Below are 18,393 nucleotides of genomic sequence, written 5' to 3'. Positions count from 1 at the left end.
AATGTAAACTTATCTTTGTAAAATCATGAAATCTTAGCTCAAAGTCGATAATTCTGATAGTCACTAACACAGAAAAGCCTATGTGGGATAGTGTATTGTATTATAAAATTTTGCTTAGAAAAATACCCGGTATTTGATGGAATTCCGTGCCTTTTTTGCTCTTTCCTCAGCAATTACGCATATTCTTCCAGAGCTATTTGGCACTTTTTTTTATTTATCCATCCAAACACTTTGGTGGTTATTTCATAGGATTTTGTTCGAACTCGTTTTTGAGATCGTTAGCAGAACTGGTATTTATCTTTAATTAAAGGTACCATAAGTTCAGCAAAAGATAGAGCTATTTTTTTCAGCAGGAGTCCCACAAGCATTTTTTCACCATTAATCCTCACATATCATAGACCACACGATTGGGGATGTTGTAAGGCAGGTGTAATCTGTATAAGTTGCATAGCACCTCTATAGCAGGATGTGGTATAGAATTTGGTTGAAGCAGGTCCATGGTTGAAGTGCTCAGCTATTTCTCTCTCTCTCTCTCTAAGAACCCAGTTACAAAAACAATTAATACCACGGTCATATTTGCTCTATGGCAGCCGTACGGCGAGTCGAAAACAGCCGTTTTATTCATATTTAAACCACCTACTAGTATATTCAGCTGGTACAAAAAATATTAAAATGGCTGTTTTCGACTCGCTGTATGGCCGCCGTAGAGCAAATGTGACCGGAGTATAATACCCCTTTCAGACTGGCCTCTTCATTTTTCCCCGGCGAACTTCTGTGGCACGCATTCCTCTCTTCCCCGGCGAAGAAAAAAATGTACCCTTTCGCACTGACATCTCTTCCCCTGCAAAAGTCGACGGGTGATTTTCTCAGGAGGAAGTAAGTGCAAATGAAAGCGCGTGTTTTTTTTTTTTAAATTTTAATCGTACTATTCCCTTAATAATTGCAGATACCTAATTACTTTAATCAGTGAAGTTTTGGAGATGACAGCAGGTAGACACTTCTCAGCAGCTGCTGCTGATCAGCTCACTCGGCACGTCCATGCAGAATTAGAACAAACGAAATGAATATTGTAAACATTGCTTCTTACTGATTACAAAAAGGTGTAAAAAAATTACAACATATTCTAGAAATATTAGAAGCAAAACAAAAAAAGAATCAAAGTATTTTGATATATTAAGCGCATTTTCAGCATGTAAGTAACGCTTTTATAATAATAAATATCGTTAGTGAAAAAAAAAAAAAATAGTATGTTCGAGGGTATTTAACTCTATGGAATGATCGAATCGCTCATAAAGCATGGCCTTCTACATTTAGCCACGGAAATAATAGCTAGCTAGCGCGCGAATTCTCAGTTCAGGGGATTTCGGGGAGGGGAAAAAATGACCTCTGATGTCATTAAAGAGGAGAAGTTCTCCAGTTTGCTTTCATACTGGCTGTTTCACCGGCGAACTTCTCCGGGGAAAAGTTTCACCGGCGAACTTCGGCGGCGAAGTTCTCCTGTGTACCTTTCATACTGGACACTTTCCCTTTCGCTGGCGAAGTTCGCCGGGGAAAAGCGCAATATGAAAGGGGTATAAGATAGAGATGGATTACATACTTCTTTCACTTTTTGTCTCTCTGAAAATCCAGTCATAAACAGAACCCTGAAAGAAATGGGCTCTCATTCGTTTCTCATTGACACTAGCTATGCTGGCGTCTCATCAATAGCAAGGATGCACATAGCCCCGGGACGCTATGGGAGCTGTATCAGGCTTTCAGCTCATATCCATCTTTTCAGTGGAAGAAGGGCATTCACAAGCTTTCAATGAGATGAGGTTATGCCCTTCTCGCAATGAGCGGATCTTAATGATGTTGCCGAGCTGGCTGATGACTGTCTGACCCTAATGATAGTGCTTATTGGGGGGTGTTTAGACTTGATTTTCAATGCAGGATCTTAGCGTTTTGAAAGATGCTTGCTAAAATTGGATAGTACTTAAAATCGAATAAAAAACTGCAGTTTCAATGATCATAAAGGAGTTCTGTTTCTTTTTTTTCATCAATCTTTATTGACTCAACAAGTCCAGAGAGTTTTGAGATCCCACATTACTAGATATTTTGAGCGATATGATAAAAAAATAATGTCAAGTGAAGACATGAATGCATAAACTTGATGCTTTTATTTATATGCCTTTTTTTTACACAATTGATTTTATATTTGTGTGCTATCTTATTCATAGATTTGTATAAACAAGAAAATGTTTGTTTTTTAACTTAACAGAGAAACATTTTATAACAATATCTACTTTGCCATGTAGTATGAATGTACCCTTTCACATACATGAATGTAAATGATCGTGAGAATGAGAATGAAATATATTACTGGAGCACCGACAGAGCAATCAAAGAGATTGCACTGCTTCATTACCATTAAGCTGGATCAGGCACCAAAGAGCAGAATGTTGAGATAAATCCATCATGCTAATTAATGATTCATCCATGGAGAGTAAGATAGGGTAACTTTCTCATGTGAAATGAAGGTTTTCAAATTAAAAAAAAAAAAGAACATGGAGATGTGATGAGATTGTAAAAAGGGTAAGGTTGAATGATAACCTGTGAATTGATAAAATATGGTAATTTGTGTTTCTTATTGTAATCACTCAATTGTCAGTTTAAGTTAAAGGAAGTACAATTTACTTTTATTCTATATCTTATAGACATGTAGACTATGCATTATGAGATAAACTTGCTTCAGATATGCATACATAATTAAATCATGTTTTGTAGGATATGATTTCTAAATTAAATGAAGGAAATTCACTCCAGAAAGAAAAACTGATCATGTATTTGGTAGCATGAATCTAATGATAGTGAGCTGAAAAGCAAAACGAATGCTGAAATAAAGAATCAGTGCAGAGAAATCTGTAGACTTTGATTGAACATTCAAATTGGCTGCCAATACATGTACTGTAATTATAAAGTTTAACATGAAGTTTGTCCTTCTACATGTACATGTATAAAGTACATTACATAATCAAGATATATTCGCACAGTGAAAAAAAAACTCATCTGTTGAAGGCAAGGAATTTTGTTCTTGTAATGCATTCTTTTTTTAAAATGAGAAACCATTGAAAATAATATCCATTGACACAGGTTTTTTGAGATGTTGTTAAAGACACTGTACAGTCCGTAAATTAATAGATATTGGAAAATGTGCTTCATTTGTTTCTTGTAGTTTTTAGTGTATCGTGTGATGATATCTGTCTTTATTAAGCAAATGAATTTATTTTTCAGTATTTATTAATCCTTTATTTATCTCTTTTCTCTCTTTATCAATCCTTATTTTCCCCACTATCCTGTTATTCCATTCTTATTCTTTCATCTACCCGGTCCATTCCTCATTATTTTTTAATACCTCTACCATATTTATTGTTCCATCTATCTATCCTTGTCCTTATTCCTCCTTATTACTTGTCTCTCGAACCTTATTCATCATTCTAATCCTGTTCATCAATATTTTCTGAATCATCCCTCTATCCTGTCAATCCCTCGTCTTTTATTCGCTACATCCTCCCTTTCCACTTTTCCCCCTCTGTATTCTGTTTATCTCTCCTTTCCATGTTCTATCCTCCTTTTCACTCCATCTTCTTCAAATCCCTCCATCTCTCTATATATTTCCTCTTCTGTCAATCCTGTCCATCCCTCGCTGTTCTTCCATCACTCTTCTTCCTTCCTTCCCTTATCTACAGTCTACTTCAAGATCTTTGATGCGGACCGTGACGGGAGACTGTCCAAGACGGAGCTGGAGAAGATGTGCACGGCTCTTCTCAACGTTCGTCGAGAATCCAGGGTGGGGCTTGAGATTGTGAGTTTGTTATATTCCATGTGTGAGTGATGATGATATGGGGAAAGTGGATGAGGTCGTACCCCACTCTGGTTTAGCCTTCTAAGATTCAACCTCCCCCTGCAAAAAAAAACTGAATGTAATAAATATTTTAAAACAAATTTATATAAAAAAGAATGACAAATTATTAAGCGAAGCAATCAATCCGTGAACAATTAAGTACGGATTACAGAATCTTGATAATCTTTCAAAATCAGTCTTCTGTTTGCCTTTCCTATTGAAATTACATAAAGTATATAATACAAACTAAATATAGTTGTTTGGAAAATGAATAGAAGAATAATTGATTAATAAATAAATTAAGAAATGTAGTAGGGTTTTTCCAAGATGCTGATTTTGTCAAATTTTGAATTATGCGGGTAGAGAGGTAAAATATATGATAATATAATGACCACGATAGAAAAATCAAATGCCCCTGCTCTTAGTTTACTGATGTATTCCACATAAACATTCAGTTTTAACTCAACCATATTACTTTCTTAGTGTGATTAATGCATACTCAACCATTCTAAAATCCATAAATTTCATCTGATTTCATTGTTCAATAACTTTAACTAGTCAATTTTTTCCACTCACTACCCCACTAATCCATAGGTTGCACTTTTTCTTTACAAAGTAAATTCCAAAGAAAACAGACTAAACACAAGGCCAGAGTGGGTGAAAACCTTTATTCCTTCCCCTATAAGCTAGATACACTGTATGACTGGCTTGGAATTCTGTCTGCACTACTACTACTAGTACCATCATGGTGCTTTCCTTTCTGGGTTGCTGAATTTGGAGAGTGTGCCTTTCTCTTCTAATTTTCTCATGACCACTACCATCACTATCACCATGGTAACTGTCATCTTCATGGCTTCAAAGTCCTCTTGAGCATCTGTAGATTGCGGTGTAGCATCTGATACTACTTCTACTACCTCTGCTGTTTCTCACTCTGTTATAGTCTTGAGGTCCATATTCATGAAGGTGGGCTTTGTGGCGTGTGCCTGTAATCCAAGCTATGTGAGCAAGTTACAAATTGATTCAGAGGTTCGAGGTTCAAACTCTGGTCTTTCGGATGGTGATGTTAAATTTCGGTCCCAGACATAAATAATTGTAAAAATTAAATCACACATATCATGAAGGTGAATCAAGTGTTTCTTGACCATCAGTAAATGCTATGAATTTATGACACATTTGCTCCCCAGCAATAGAATAAGAATAATTTCATTTTCATTTTAATTCATACATTGGAATAATCATCTTGTAACTAATCATTGTGAACATTTTATATGAAGGAAATCGCCAGTGACACTATTTCAGTCATTAATAATATAAAATCACTTGCTTTTAACCTTTTTTGTGCACAGGGATATCAATGTAAAAAGGATACCAAGAAGTGAAACAGGAAAAAAAGGTTTAAGGATGTGGGCTAATAATTAGATGACCTTTACTTGCTAAAGTATTCAGTATATAGATCTCTAAAAAAAAAGCAAATTTATTTCCTTCAGCTTTGTCTTTCTATAGTAGAATCCATATTATAACATCCTTTATTACAATTTTCAACTCACAACGAACCTCGACAGTGCAGTGCAAATAATGCTACCCTTTTTTTTAATCAAAGACAAAAATTTAGTCTGCCTTCATGAATAAGGGCCTTCTATAATGTGAGTGGTGTAAGTAAAGTGCTTTCACAGAGCGTCTACCAAAATTGTGTAGTATGGTGACATCTGCATTGTCATTCAAATGGTTTGTCTGTCAATGTACATGTATGTGTGTGTCTGTTGTATTTGTAAGTTGAAGTTTGTATGTCTGTACATTACCGATATTTGTGCCTTTTTTTGCTTTGGTGCCATAAAGTGGAATCCAACCCCAATAGGTTTTTATTTCAAAATAAGAAAAAAAATCAGATTGGAGGTGAAAATCTGAACAAAGATAGAAATAAAGGAAGTTGTGGATATTCAAAAGTTGTAATCTCCATACATGTGAGCTCACATTCTATATAGTCCTAGAGTTCTTAATTCTTATTCCAGGGCCTGATGCGTAAAATTATTATTATGCTAACTTTCATGAAATCCTTGGTATCTTTTAATCATTGTTACCAGGGTAGTTGGTATTTATTGTATGTTAAACTTAATATTCATTATTTTTTTATGGATTCTGCTTAAAGTGAAATTTATAAACCACTTTGTAGTACAGGTTGTAGTGGGATTGCTCCCCGTGTCATTTTCCTACCAAATATTATTTCTCCATAGTTCACACAAATGGGATAAGGGTCCCATAACACAAAGCTCAGCAATGGTCGTAGCACAGTGTGTAGCGATCAATTGCATTGACTACAGTGCGCAATTAATCGAGAAAATCAAGTTTACGATTAATTGCCAACTTTTGTGTTGCGGGACCTGAGAGCCCATAGTGAAGTCCTTTATTGCTACCAATAGATGTTGGATCTGGCTTTTGTTAGTCACCCTAAAGCACAAATTAATATTACAGGTAGTCCTCACTTTCAAAGGTGTAGTGTTAATTTCTTCTTTTCTGTTAAGGTGCAAAGAAATTCTGTTCAGTGCTTTCTAGTTATAGTAGAAAATAACAAAATGTAGCAAATGCTATTCATATTGTCTTCAAAGCTGTAACTAGATTTCCGTTTATTTATCCTTTTAATTCATATCATCTTTTAACATGACACTTATGTTTTCATAGAAAGTACATGTATGTTTAGGTTTATACATGAACCATCACTAACCTTCAGCAGCATATTAATTCTTTTTTTTTTCTAAAGGCAAAGTATTGATACTTTCAGACCGTTTCAGGGGACTAGAATTACTTTATTGATCTTTCTCAACCATATCCTCTTTAAATATCACTTATAACTCATGTAAAGTTCATATAGAATTATACCTAAACCACCACTTATAGGAGGCATTTATACTTAGACTTTTTTTAAGGTACTAGAGGGCTGATCCATGAAAATGTTTGTAAAGATGCAAAAAAATGTATGAATGGCTGGAATACGTTAAAATGCATGTCTGAAAATTAATTTGAATCACTTACCTAAATTTAAATTATGTGTATATTATTTAATATTACTTGGATCGTTATAACAAAAGTATATAATTTGTGGTAGTGTAAGTTGTAAGCTACATCGCATGGCTTGAAATAACTGCATAGCATTTATATTATATGTAATGAATTTGCTTTGAAAACCAACATCAGCTTATGTCTTGAATGAATGCAAATTTCAATATATAAGGCAACAGTAATAAAAATGTTAGCAGTGCTCAGTCAATTACTAAATAATACTTGATTGATATTCTAATATGGTATCACCTCTTTCTTTTCACAAAATGCTTCGGTATCGTTGCGGCGGTCAGGACTTCAAAGCCGTTGAGAACCTGAATCCTGTGGATATCGCTGGAGACATCCTTTCAAAGCATGCTGGAGACAGTGATCAAGGTATCACCGCCGAAGAGTTCCAGGTGTGGGCCGTCAAGAACAGCCTCCCAGATGACTTCAATAAGTTACTCTTTCAGGTAGGTTGCCTCGTTTGGCGACTGGCTGGAATGCTCCTAAGGGAGTGGAGTATGTGCGTGCGTTGTAGGCGGGAATGACTGATTGAATCCATGACAGGGGTAATAATAATCTGTTGGCGCTATAATATGTAAGTGCCTTGCAGATAACCAGCTTATTGTTGTTATTTATAAAGTGATGTCTTTGGAGATCAAGAACATGACTGTATATCATGTAGGGGGCAACCCATAAACATAAAAAAGCCACCTTTTTGCAATGGAAAATATGATGAAAATCCATATAAATTCTGTTTTTCTTAAAGATTCCATTTTTGTCTCGCCTGCGTAGCGGAGCGAGACATAGGTATCACTATTTCCGGCGTTGGCGTCGGTGTCGTCGTCGTCGTCTTCGTCAACAATTGTGTTGTACACCTGATAACTTTCTATAGCTTCGAGGTGGGATCACCAAATTCATACCAGAGGTCCATCTCCTGAAGGCACAGGTCAAGTTCGAATATGAGTCAAATTGGAACAAGGTCAAAGGTCAATGAACTTTCCATGACTGGCACTGTGCTGTGTTGTACACATAATAACTTTGTACACCCAATAACTTTCTATAGCTTCGAGGTGGGATCACCAAATTCATAACAGAGGTCCATCTCCTGAAGGCACAGGTCAAGTGCGAATATGAGTCAAATTGGAAGAAGGTCAAAGGTCAAAGGTCAATGAACTTTCCATGACTGGCACTGTGCTGTGTTGCACACATAATAACTTTCTATATCTTCGAGGTGGGATCACCAAATTCATACCAGAGGTCCATCTCCTGAAGGCACAGGTCAAGTTCGAATATGAGTCGAATTTGAATAAGGTCAAAGGTCAAAGGTCAATGAACTTTCCATGACTGGCACTGTGCTGTGTTGTACACATAATAACTTTCTATATCTTCGAGGTGGGATCACCAAATTCATACCAGAGGTCCATCTCCTGAAGGCACAGGTCAAGTTGGAATATGAGTCGAATTTGAATAAGGTCAAAGGTCAATGAACTTTCCATGACTGGCACTGTGCTGTGTTGTACACATAATGACTTTCTATATCTTCGAGGTGGGATCACCAAATTCATACCAGAGGTCCATCTCCTGAAGGCACAGGTCAAGTTGGAATATGAGTCGAATTTGAATAAGGTCAAAGGTCAATGAACTTTCCATGACTGGCACTGTGCTGTGTTGTACACACAATAACTTTCTATAGCTTTGAGGCGAGATCGCCAAATTCATAACAGACGTCCATCTCTTGAAGGTACAGGTCAAGTTCGAATATGAGTCGAATTTGAATAAGGTCAAAGGTCAATGAACTTTCCATGACTGGCACTGTGCTGTGTTGTACACACAATAACTTTCTATAGCTTCGAGTTGAGATCGCCAAATTCATTCAAGAGGTCCATCTCTTGAAGGTGCAGGCCAAGTTCAAATGTGAGCCGAATTTGAATAAGGTCAAAGGTCAATGAACTTTCCATGACTGGCACTGTGCTGTGCTGTACACACAATAACTTTCTATATCTTCGAGTTAGGATTGCCAAATTCATACAAGAGGTCCACCTTTTGAAGGTGCAGGTCAAGTTCAAATGTGAGTTGAATTTTATAAAGGTCAAAGGTCAATGAACTTTCCATGACTGGCACTGTGCTTTGTTGTACACATAATAACTTTTTATATCTTCGAGGTAGGATTGCCAAATTCAAACAAGAGGTCCATCTCTTGAAGGTGCAGGTCAAGTTCGAATGTGAGTTGAATTTGATTAAGGTCAAAGGTCAGTGAACTTTCCATGACTGGCACTGCTGTGTTGTACACACAATAACTTTCTATAGCTTCGAGGTGGGATCGCCAAACTCGTAACAGAGGTCCATCTAAGTCATATAGCATACATGTAGTTTTGACATGCAGTCTCTTCATGACTGCAATATGCAGGCGAGACAACGCTTGGCGTTTGCCTTGTTTTTTTATTGACACTTTCTTTGTTGTTGAAAATATAAATGTGGAAATATTCGAAAGCATGCTCATGTAATTTTTATTTCTTGTTGTTCCAGATCTGTCATATCATACTTGGTCTAAGACCGCAGAGTACGGTGGAGGAGAAAGAGGTGATTATGGGATGGGTAGAGAGAGAAAGAAGGAGAGGACTGAGGCCGGCTCAAACCTGGTACCTCATCTCAGCCCAGTGGTGGAAAAGCTGGAACGACTATGTCAACTACAAGGTGAGAAGATTCTCTGTGATTGCTGTTGCTTGTGAATGCTGGGAATAGTTGGGCTGTATTCACAATGTGTTAACAAAGTGTATTGTGCAATATAAATGTATGCTTAGATTACCTTATCCCTCGCATTGATCATCATGTGAGACAATTAACTAAAGGGCGAATAAAGAAATATTTCTTGATCTTCAGTTTTTATTTTGGAAGATTGCTTTCCTTTGGGAGTTTGTCTTTCTCTGTCGCTTGAGCCTATATGTGAGCAAACCAAAGTTTGATTCAATTTTGATTTGATTTGATCTGATTTATTTACAACACTCACTCAATTATGGGTTATAATAAAGAGATTACAGAAAGGTTACGCATATTAATTAGTGATTAAAAGGACTTCTTGTTTTTACTTTCCTGTAGGTAGGAACTTCTCCATTTCTATGTGTACATGAACTGACTATACATTCCTTTGTTATATTTCACCCTATACATATTCATGATGTCTTTTGTTTGCAGCCAACCAGTAGTAGTGGCCAACAAACCTCAAGACATGCTGGTGTCCAAACCAGCCTATCTGCCCTCTCCCCAAACCACACCACCCCGTCCTCCTCACCGTCCTTTACGCGTCGCACCCAGGGCAACGGCAGCCAGGCTTGGGGCGACTCCCGCCAATCCCGCTCCTCCCCCTCGTCCCCGTCATCCAATCAGAATGCAACCACCATCTCGCGGCCGGGCACGTCGCATTCGCTCCCACGCCACGCCTCGTTGGGTGGATCTACCAGCAGTGTGAAACCTCTGCAGCATGCGTCATCATTCAACAGTGCTAGCCCGTCTAGGAAGAGACCTGGACATGCTGTAGCCGTTCCTACCAACTCTATTCCATGCAAGCCCGGCCCTATTGATAATACATCTCTTGTAGCAGCTGATAATAAAAAGGTATGTCGATCTTTATTAACCTTTAGTCTTCTGGAACTGGGTGATCCCTGTACAAAGCCTATGGGAATGACAGAATTCATTAATCAATGGGTTTGCCATTGCCTAATATATCTGGGTGGCCATTGTTCAAAGCCTCCATGAATTTAGTAGGTAACAGATTAATCCATTGGCTACTGGAATTGGCTGATCTCTGTATGGAGCCAAAAGGACTTTTTGAATTCAGTAGTGAACAAAAGCTAAAGAACTGCCCTATGTGTAGGCCATGCATCTTGGCTCTGCAATGAAAAGTTATATTTGTTTCAAGTTAAAATCTAATGATGACTAGTGACCTTTTGGATGCTTCATCAGATAATAATAATTTTGAATCCTGTCGCAAGCATTTGATTCAAAGTTTGCGATTTGTAGAGATTTTATTAGGTTCATAGAAATAGAATATTAACTCCCACTATGTTAAATGGGAATATTTTTGTATCTCATTTAGCACAAGAACAGATCACCAGTTGTGCGTAAAATTTATGAAACAACTCTGGAACGTTTCAAATGCCTTCTTTAAAATAAATCTTGCTTCAACTTTGCTTTCTCTCATCTTACAGCAAGTATCTACCCTGACTAACGAGGGCGGTAGACTAAGACGGCACCCTCCAATCGCACAAAACAAAGACTATGAAATCATTCCGGACCCCGTCTGGAAAGCCCTAGCTCTGTGGTATGCTGGAGGACCTGCTCTCCCTAGAAATGTAAGTACATTCAAATCTGCAGTCAAAATTTGTCTATAAAGACTGCATCTTGATTCGAAGGGAACGCTTACATTTAAAGACCACCTTGTGTCTTCTTTGTGAGATTTTTTGAGATGGGTCACTGTTAAGTATCTTTACATGTGCCGTTCCCTGTTTATTTGGCCCTTTGACTTTGGAATTATGTTAATAATCCATACTTTCCATGTAGGTAGTGTTTAAGATGGCAATGATACATGTATATTTCATCACCTTGCTGACAGAAGTGCGGTAGATTGGGCATGCATGGCTATTTTCCGTTCCTGTGCAGCTTGAAAAAGTGTGTTCCTAATGGAGTGCTACGCAAAATGTACAGTGCATGTGAGACTTATCACCCTTCTGCTAGCCAGGTAATGATTTGTCATCCTAAAAACTGAGGGAAGGGGGGGGGGGGCAGTCAACCCCTTTTTTCCAATTGCAACATGTGAACTTTTCACTGTGATCCAGTCGTCATCAAAATCTGATAACAATCTAAAGAAACTGATCATTTGCTCTCATCAATTTCTGTGTAATCTGATACATGGGATGATATGAAAGATCACATTGTCGTCTTGTATTGTAAATTGGGCCATTGTACTTGACTATGTTTTTATTATGTATTTATATGACAGTGATGCTATCACATTTATCTTTCTCGTGTGATCAGAGTCATGGATGTTGTGATTTTTTAAAGGTTTGTATTTAAAGCATGATCCATTGATTCACGGAGACTTCATTTCAAGAAATAATTTTTTGTCATCATATAGATGGGAGAATCATTAAGGAAATTTTCACCATTATCAGATCAGTTGCATGAAGGATTTCAGATATATGCAACCCCCAAAAGTCAAACACCACTTTAAGTACATCTGTTTGTACAACATACTCAACTGATTATATCTGAATAAAACCCCACATAACATGTGATTCATTTTTTATTTTGACAGGTGATCGTTCAGACGTCGTCGCAAGGAAACACGTCCTGCAAGTTAGAACTGTACCCTCTGTGTGTAAAGTTACTGAGACATCAGACCCCTCAAGCTAAGCAGAATGGGTGGAGTGGTGTTAATCTTGGATTAGGTAAGGAATCCTTTCCAGTCAATCAAGTATTTGGTACAGCACCTTTTCCATGTAGTTACAAAGCACTTCACAAGTTGCTCTACCAAAGAAACACTCTAAAATCTCAGCTTTTGAAAATGAAAATCCATATCTTATTTTTCGAAATAGACATCAGAAATGAAATACTCGGAAAATTTGTTTTGCCCAAATGATCATGGGCCTGGCAGCCGCTGTGCAGCGCCAGATCGACGAGGCTCTATCCCTTTAATGGTTGAACGCCAAACAGGGTAGCAGCAACTCCCATCTTTTAACGTCTTTTGGTCTGACGCGGCTGGGGTTTGAACTCCCGACCTCCCGTTTGTGATACGGACGTTCTACCAACTTAGCCAACACACCGGTCTACAATTACATACACTAACATATTCATGGTATGTCAAAAAATAAAAAATAAAAATAAATAAAATCAGAACTCTTTATCAAGATTTTTTTTAAACACCATCTTGTCAGACTCAATGTAATAATCAACAAACTAATGACTCTAGTTATATCTAGGAATATCTTTAAACATGCCCCCTTCACCTTGCACGTAATTTATTGCGGGTTGCCCAGGGCTCTGTGTGCACTTCTGTTTAAACACACCCACCCTTCTCTTTACAGGCAATATATCACTAAGTTCCTCTGGACTCGGTATCAACATCTCAGGAAACAGCGGTACACCCCAAGCTCCCAAGCGCTACGTGGCGTACATGGCATGCTTCAGCAAGATGCACACCCTTCAACAGGTCCATGAATTCTTGTCGGCGAGGTTAAGGGTCAGGATGGAGGAAATGAGGTTATGGAACCTCAAAGATGAGGTAAGATGGCAATACTGAGGCCTGACTTCACAAAGGTGGTTTTGAAAACCATCGGTGGAACCCATGGTTTATGCAGATCTCTTGTATAAATTATGCCTCATTTGATTTCATTAAAAAATGGCCAATACCGATGCGCATTTTTGTCACAGTGCGCAAATTGGCGTCTGTTGCCATGGTTAAGCACGCTATTTTATTCATGAGTCCATTGTTTTATAAGAGTGGATTAATTAATTCATGCATTTTCCCTTCTTCCCTTCATTCAATTAGCTATCAATTTGCTTATCTCTTAAATTTATTCCCTACCCCAGAACAACCCTGTAGTTCTTGAAGACGATTCCAGCGCATTGGATCAGCTTGGCATTGCCGATGAGCAGAGTTTACTAATAGAGATCAGGAACAAGGATCTTAGCTGGCCGGAAGAGATGTCATTATTAGCCAAGAAGAAAGCAGATAGGCAACAGAGTAAGTATCAGGAATTACCCACATTCTCAAATGTTTACATCATTAAAATTTATGGTTTAACTTTGGGTAGCCATTTGTGACAAATTGTTCTTTTATGTCCATCAGTTTAACAATTCCATAAAGTCTGTACAAGGCGCTAACCTCAATAGCCTTTGTGAAATAACAGATAAATTAGCATTTTCCTCTATTCCATATTTAGGTGTGCGAACAGATAAAGGTGTTACCGGTCTCAGTAACCTTGGTAACACGTGTTTTATGAATTCTGCCGTCCAGTGTATCAGCAACACTCAGCCTCTCAGACTCTACTTCCAAACAAAGTCTTACCTCTACGAACTCAACCCGTAAGTTGAAAGTAGAACCAGGAGTTCTTTTAGAAAGAATTAAAGGAGAAGGTCATCTTGACTTAGATAAGAATATTTATGTTTGACAAATTCTATCAAAGAATAAGAGACTTATGGGCCCGAATTCACAAAGGTGGTTTTGAAAACCTTCGGTTGAATCCATGGTTTATGCAGATTTCCTATATAAATTACGCTTAATTTAGCATGTATCGGGCGCGTGTATCAAAAATGTCCCATGGTGATGCGCGCTTTTGTCACAGTGCGCCAAATTGACGCCTGTTACCATGGTTAGATACACTATTTTATTCATGAGTCCAATGTTTGAAGAGTGGACTCATGAATAAAAACAGTGGACTCATGGATAACCACGGCAACAGGCGTCCATTTGGCGCACTGTGACAAAAGCGCGCATCAGCATTGGACATTTTTTATACACGCACCCGATGAGCGCTAAATTAAGTGTAATTTATATAGGAAATCTGCATAAACCATGGACTCAACCATGGGTTTTCAAAACCACCTTTGTGAATTCGGGCCATGATGTTTGTGAATTCATTGTATATGTAAGTGAATGTTGAAATGTGTTGGATAAACACAAGAACTGTATGAATACAAAAAAAAAATAAAGTGCGATGCTTTGAAATACAAAAATCTGTTTGAATGGCATATCCCTTACGCTAGATTTAGCCATCGTTTAACACACGTTGCAATAGAGATTCCGATGTTTGATGAACCACAAGGAGTGATTCAACATGTTTAATCACAATTAGACAGTAAGATTGTGGCACAAAAACATCCCCAAAACTAAATTTCAGGGTTGGTAGCAAAATGTATGTTAATCTGAAACTGACTAAATAATGTCAGATTTGTTATTTTCCTCCAATTTAACTATTATCTCTCCAAACAAGTATTAGGTGATGATGTGTGAAATAGATTTGGCTCTTGATCGATATATACTTTGAAATTTAATCATGAAGTTTTTTGGTTGGAAGTCCGAAAGGTTCGAATACGAAGTCTTCATTATCTTTGTTTATTTTCTGTATCTTGTTCACAGGACAAATCCACTGGGGATGAAAGGTCATCTTGCCAAGAGATATGGTGACCTTGTCAATGACCTTTGGTCGGGTACAGCACGGAGTATAGCACCTCTTAAACTCAGGGTGAGTATATTAAACCCATGTCATACAGCGAATGTTTTGTGAAACAAGCAGTGATTTTCACGGAATATTTGTTGTAAGCTACTGAAATCCTTAAATCTGATTGGCTGAGAGAAAATTAATCAGTGAATGATACACTCCCCTGGTTTCATTTTTTTTAAGCACATTTATATGATAGAAGAAAATTTTGTTTACATAAGATTGAACACACCTTTTGAGCTTGATTCATTTGTTGCATTTAGTCTTTTAATGTAGAATTTGAATTGATGACGTGTGTGTATTTACGTTTTCTGATGAGTTTAGACAGAGACCCAAACTTTATAGTGAGAATTAATCATTCATTTGTATGATTTTTGGCTAAAATCACAATTTAAAAAAATATTATTTATGAAGTAGTGTTTGGAACAAATTTTAGCCTGACATTTACTTTGGAATGTGCCTTGATTTCGAATCTTGTGTCTGGAATAAGTGAATTAAGTCTCAAAAGAGGTGCGAAACTTGACACTCCCTGCCAGCTGTGTTTTTGTGTTGTGAAAATATTCCACAAGATGTTTGAGGGGGTTGATTCTGCCCCCCCCCCCCTCTCTCTCTCTACCATACTGTATTTGGGTCAACAGAAAGAGTAAAAAAAATTGCTTTTAAATAAAACATCTAGTGTTCAAGATTGTATTAACATTTTGCCAACCTGAGTTAGACCATAGATCAAAATACAGGCCCCAATACACTCAAATTGTTAACCTGTTCTCTCTTGCCTTCTGTACCCTTTTTCTACAGTGGACAATAGCCAAGTATGCACCTCGCTTCAGCGGGTTCCAGCAGCACGACTCCCAAGAACTATTAGCTTTCTTACTGGATGGTTTACATGAAGACTTAAACAGGGTCCACGAGAAACCTTATGTTGAGCTGAAGGACAGTGATGGCAGGCCGGATGAAGAGGTCGCAACGGAGGTGAGTTTTGTTGTGCTTTTAAAAAGAACTTCAGAGTGAATTAAATTCTAGATGTAGAGTCTTGAATGATTTACTTTCTTCAGAACTTTTCATATAAAATTTAGAAATGTGAATAAAAGTCAAATGTCTTGGGACCAAGAAATATCTTCGACCTAAGTGAAATTGGACTCAGAAAATGTCATTCATGTAATATTATGGATGGTCAGTGCATGCAGACCCTACAGTATCACAAAAAATTTGATGTCTTTTGAGTTTTTACACATTTTCACTTTATCTTATACATCTATTTAATGCGAACCTGTACCTATTACCTAATCTTTTAAATGTGCAGGCTTGGGAGAACCACATGAAGAGGAACAAGTCTGTGATTGTGGACCTGTTCCAAGGCCAGCTGAAGTCCCAGGTCCGGTGTAAGACCTGTGGTCACATCAGCGTGAGGTTTGATCCCTTCACCTTCCTCTCATTACCACTCCCGATGGAAAGCTCCATGCATGTAGAGATTGTTGGTGAGTAACGTTGGATGCCTTTCATTCTCAGATCAAAGTAAGAGAGGTTGATGAATATAATGGCACTATCAAATTTTATGATCATGATGATCGTGATGAAGAGGAGGAGGAGGGATGGGGGGGGGGCAGAAGGGATGAGAATGAAGCTCCATGTACATAGGGATTGTTGATAAGTCAAAATAAGAAGCTTTTAATCTCACCTTAAAGTAAGAGGAGAAACTGAAACTTGATGATGGTGAGGAGAAGGAGGAGGTAGGGGAAGGGGGGGGGGGGAATGGATGAGAAGGAAGCTCTGGGCATGTTGTGAATGTTGGTTAGTAACATTAAAAGTTTTTAATCTCGGATCCAAGTAAGAGGAGATTCAAGATAGGATCACACAATGAAACTTGATGCAGGAGAGAAGGAGGGGGGAGGAGGAGGGCACAGAAGGGGTTTAGAACGAAGCTCTCTGCATGTTGAGATTGTTGGCATGTATAGTTGGAAGTTGATCTAAAAGGAGGAGGGGGGAAGTTAATGTTGTGCTTGTGGGTGATGTTGATGTCATTTTGTCACTTTGCTGTTAAAAGCTAGTAGCAAAGTTTGTTTGTGAAAAGTAAAAATAAAGATAATTGACAGAAAATTACAGGATGACAGAATAAGAGTGAAATAATTCTAATATGCATTGACTCCTGGTTGTGATGGGGGGGGGGGGGATATTCAAAATCATATTGTTAGTAATAAATGCTGATGTCCAGATAATGTACAAATATTAATGTCTCCTTGTTTTTTTCTTGTATAGTTGTTCGACTTGATGGAAGTGTACCTGTGAAGTATGGCCTCAGATTGAATACCGATGACAAGTACAAGTCTTTGAAGAAGCAGTTAGCGGATCTTTGTGATATGAGATCAGATCAACTTGTCTTAGCTGAGATTGGAGGAGCTATGGTTAGGGTAAGTAGAATCTTGATTACTTACTATGATTACGCCTACGCAAATCTACATTATAGTTGTTGGAAAGATGACAAAATCACTGTGAGGTTTTAAAATTCTGATTACCAAGCAGAATTTTTGTAAACTGTTTAAAAGACTAAACGTAGGAAAATATTACACAAATAAATAAATATTTTCCACTGATTTAAGTTGAAATATATAGATGATTTTCTTTTCATGTTTGTTCTTTATCCTTTGTCTCCTGACTCATATGTGTTGTCCATTTTGTTGCCCATTTTGTTTCTTATAAATTGGATGACAACAACCAATGAGGAAAACCTTCAAACAGACTATTTCTTTTAGGTCAACCTCGGGCATTGGTACTTAATTTTTTTTTTATGCATATTGTCGTTGTTTCTGAAAAAAGATATGTTGTCATGTCATTTTACGTTGCTATGTACTTTCATAAACCTAGAATTTATTGTCTCTGGATTGCAGAGTTTTCCGTCCGAGTCCCAGAAGATTCGCACAATGCTAGGAGGCATCCTCTACGCTTACGAAGTTCCGCAGACGTCGTCATCAGGGATCTGCAAATCAGCAAGTCAAGTATCGATTGGCTCAGAAACTAATGCTAGCCAAAGTAAGTCAAGATTCATTCCCAACTTCAGGTTGATCTTGTTAATTCTTAGTGGGAAATTCACCATGACAATAGAGGCATTTTGATAAAAGAAGCTTTTATGTTTAGTTTGTGATGTCATATCACAACATTAACAGGAAGTTCCCTCCTAAAAAAGCATCAATTCTTCCAATGTAATAGATTGTTCAAGTTTGAACCAAGCATGGGGTATAGCTAAGGTTGTTAGGAAGCGGTTTT

The 18,393-nt window shown here is 37.7% G+C and overlaps 1 protein-coding gene across 2 annotated transcripts in view; it reads left to right on the top strand.

Moving 5' to 3' along the window:
* The window catches only part of LOC129254596 (ubiquitin carboxyl-terminal hydrolase 32-like), a 47,207-nt gene that overhangs the window by 26,907 nt on the left and 1,907 nt on the right, over positions 1-18,393 (top strand). The window contains exons 6-19 of one of the 2 annotated variants that reach the window (XM_064112569.1): positions 3,726-3,826; positions 7,228-7,386; positions 9,446-9,613; positions 10,112-10,531; positions 11,125-11,268; positions 12,231-12,363; positions 13,000-13,196; positions 13,505-13,658; positions 13,858-13,999; positions 15,054-15,159; positions 15,931-16,104; positions 16,436-16,610; positions 17,389-17,540; positions 18,018-18,159. In XM_064112569.1, the coding sequence (XP_063968639.1) occupies positions 3,726-3,826; positions 7,228-7,386; positions 9,446-9,613; positions 10,112-10,531; positions 11,125-11,268; positions 12,231-12,363; positions 13,000-13,196; positions 13,505-13,658; positions 13,858-13,999; positions 15,054-15,159; positions 15,931-16,104; positions 16,436-16,610; positions 17,389-17,540; positions 18,018-18,159 (2,367 nt within the window). Of the gene's footprint in view, positions 1-3,725; positions 3,842-7,227; positions 7,387-9,445; positions 9,614-10,111; positions 10,532-11,124; positions 11,269-12,230; positions 12,364-12,999; positions 13,197-13,504; positions 13,659-13,857; positions 14,000-15,053; positions 15,160-15,930; positions 16,105-16,435; positions 16,611-17,388; positions 17,541-18,017; positions 18,160-18,393 lie in introns of both variants that reach the window. The other variant, XM_064112563.1, reaches the window with a different exon arrangement.

Source organism: Lytechinus pictus, chromosome 2 (genome assembly GCF_037042905.1).
Source record: "Lytechinus pictus isolate F3 Inbred chromosome 2, Lp3.0, whole genome shotgun sequence".
NCBI classification, from domain to species: domain Eukaryota; kingdom Metazoa; phylum Echinodermata; class Echinoidea; order Temnopleuroida; family Toxopneustidae; genus Lytechinus; species Lytechinus pictus.
The sequence above is the reverse complement of the archived record's forward strand: the minus strand, read 5'-3'. Positions and strand labels throughout refer to the sequence as shown.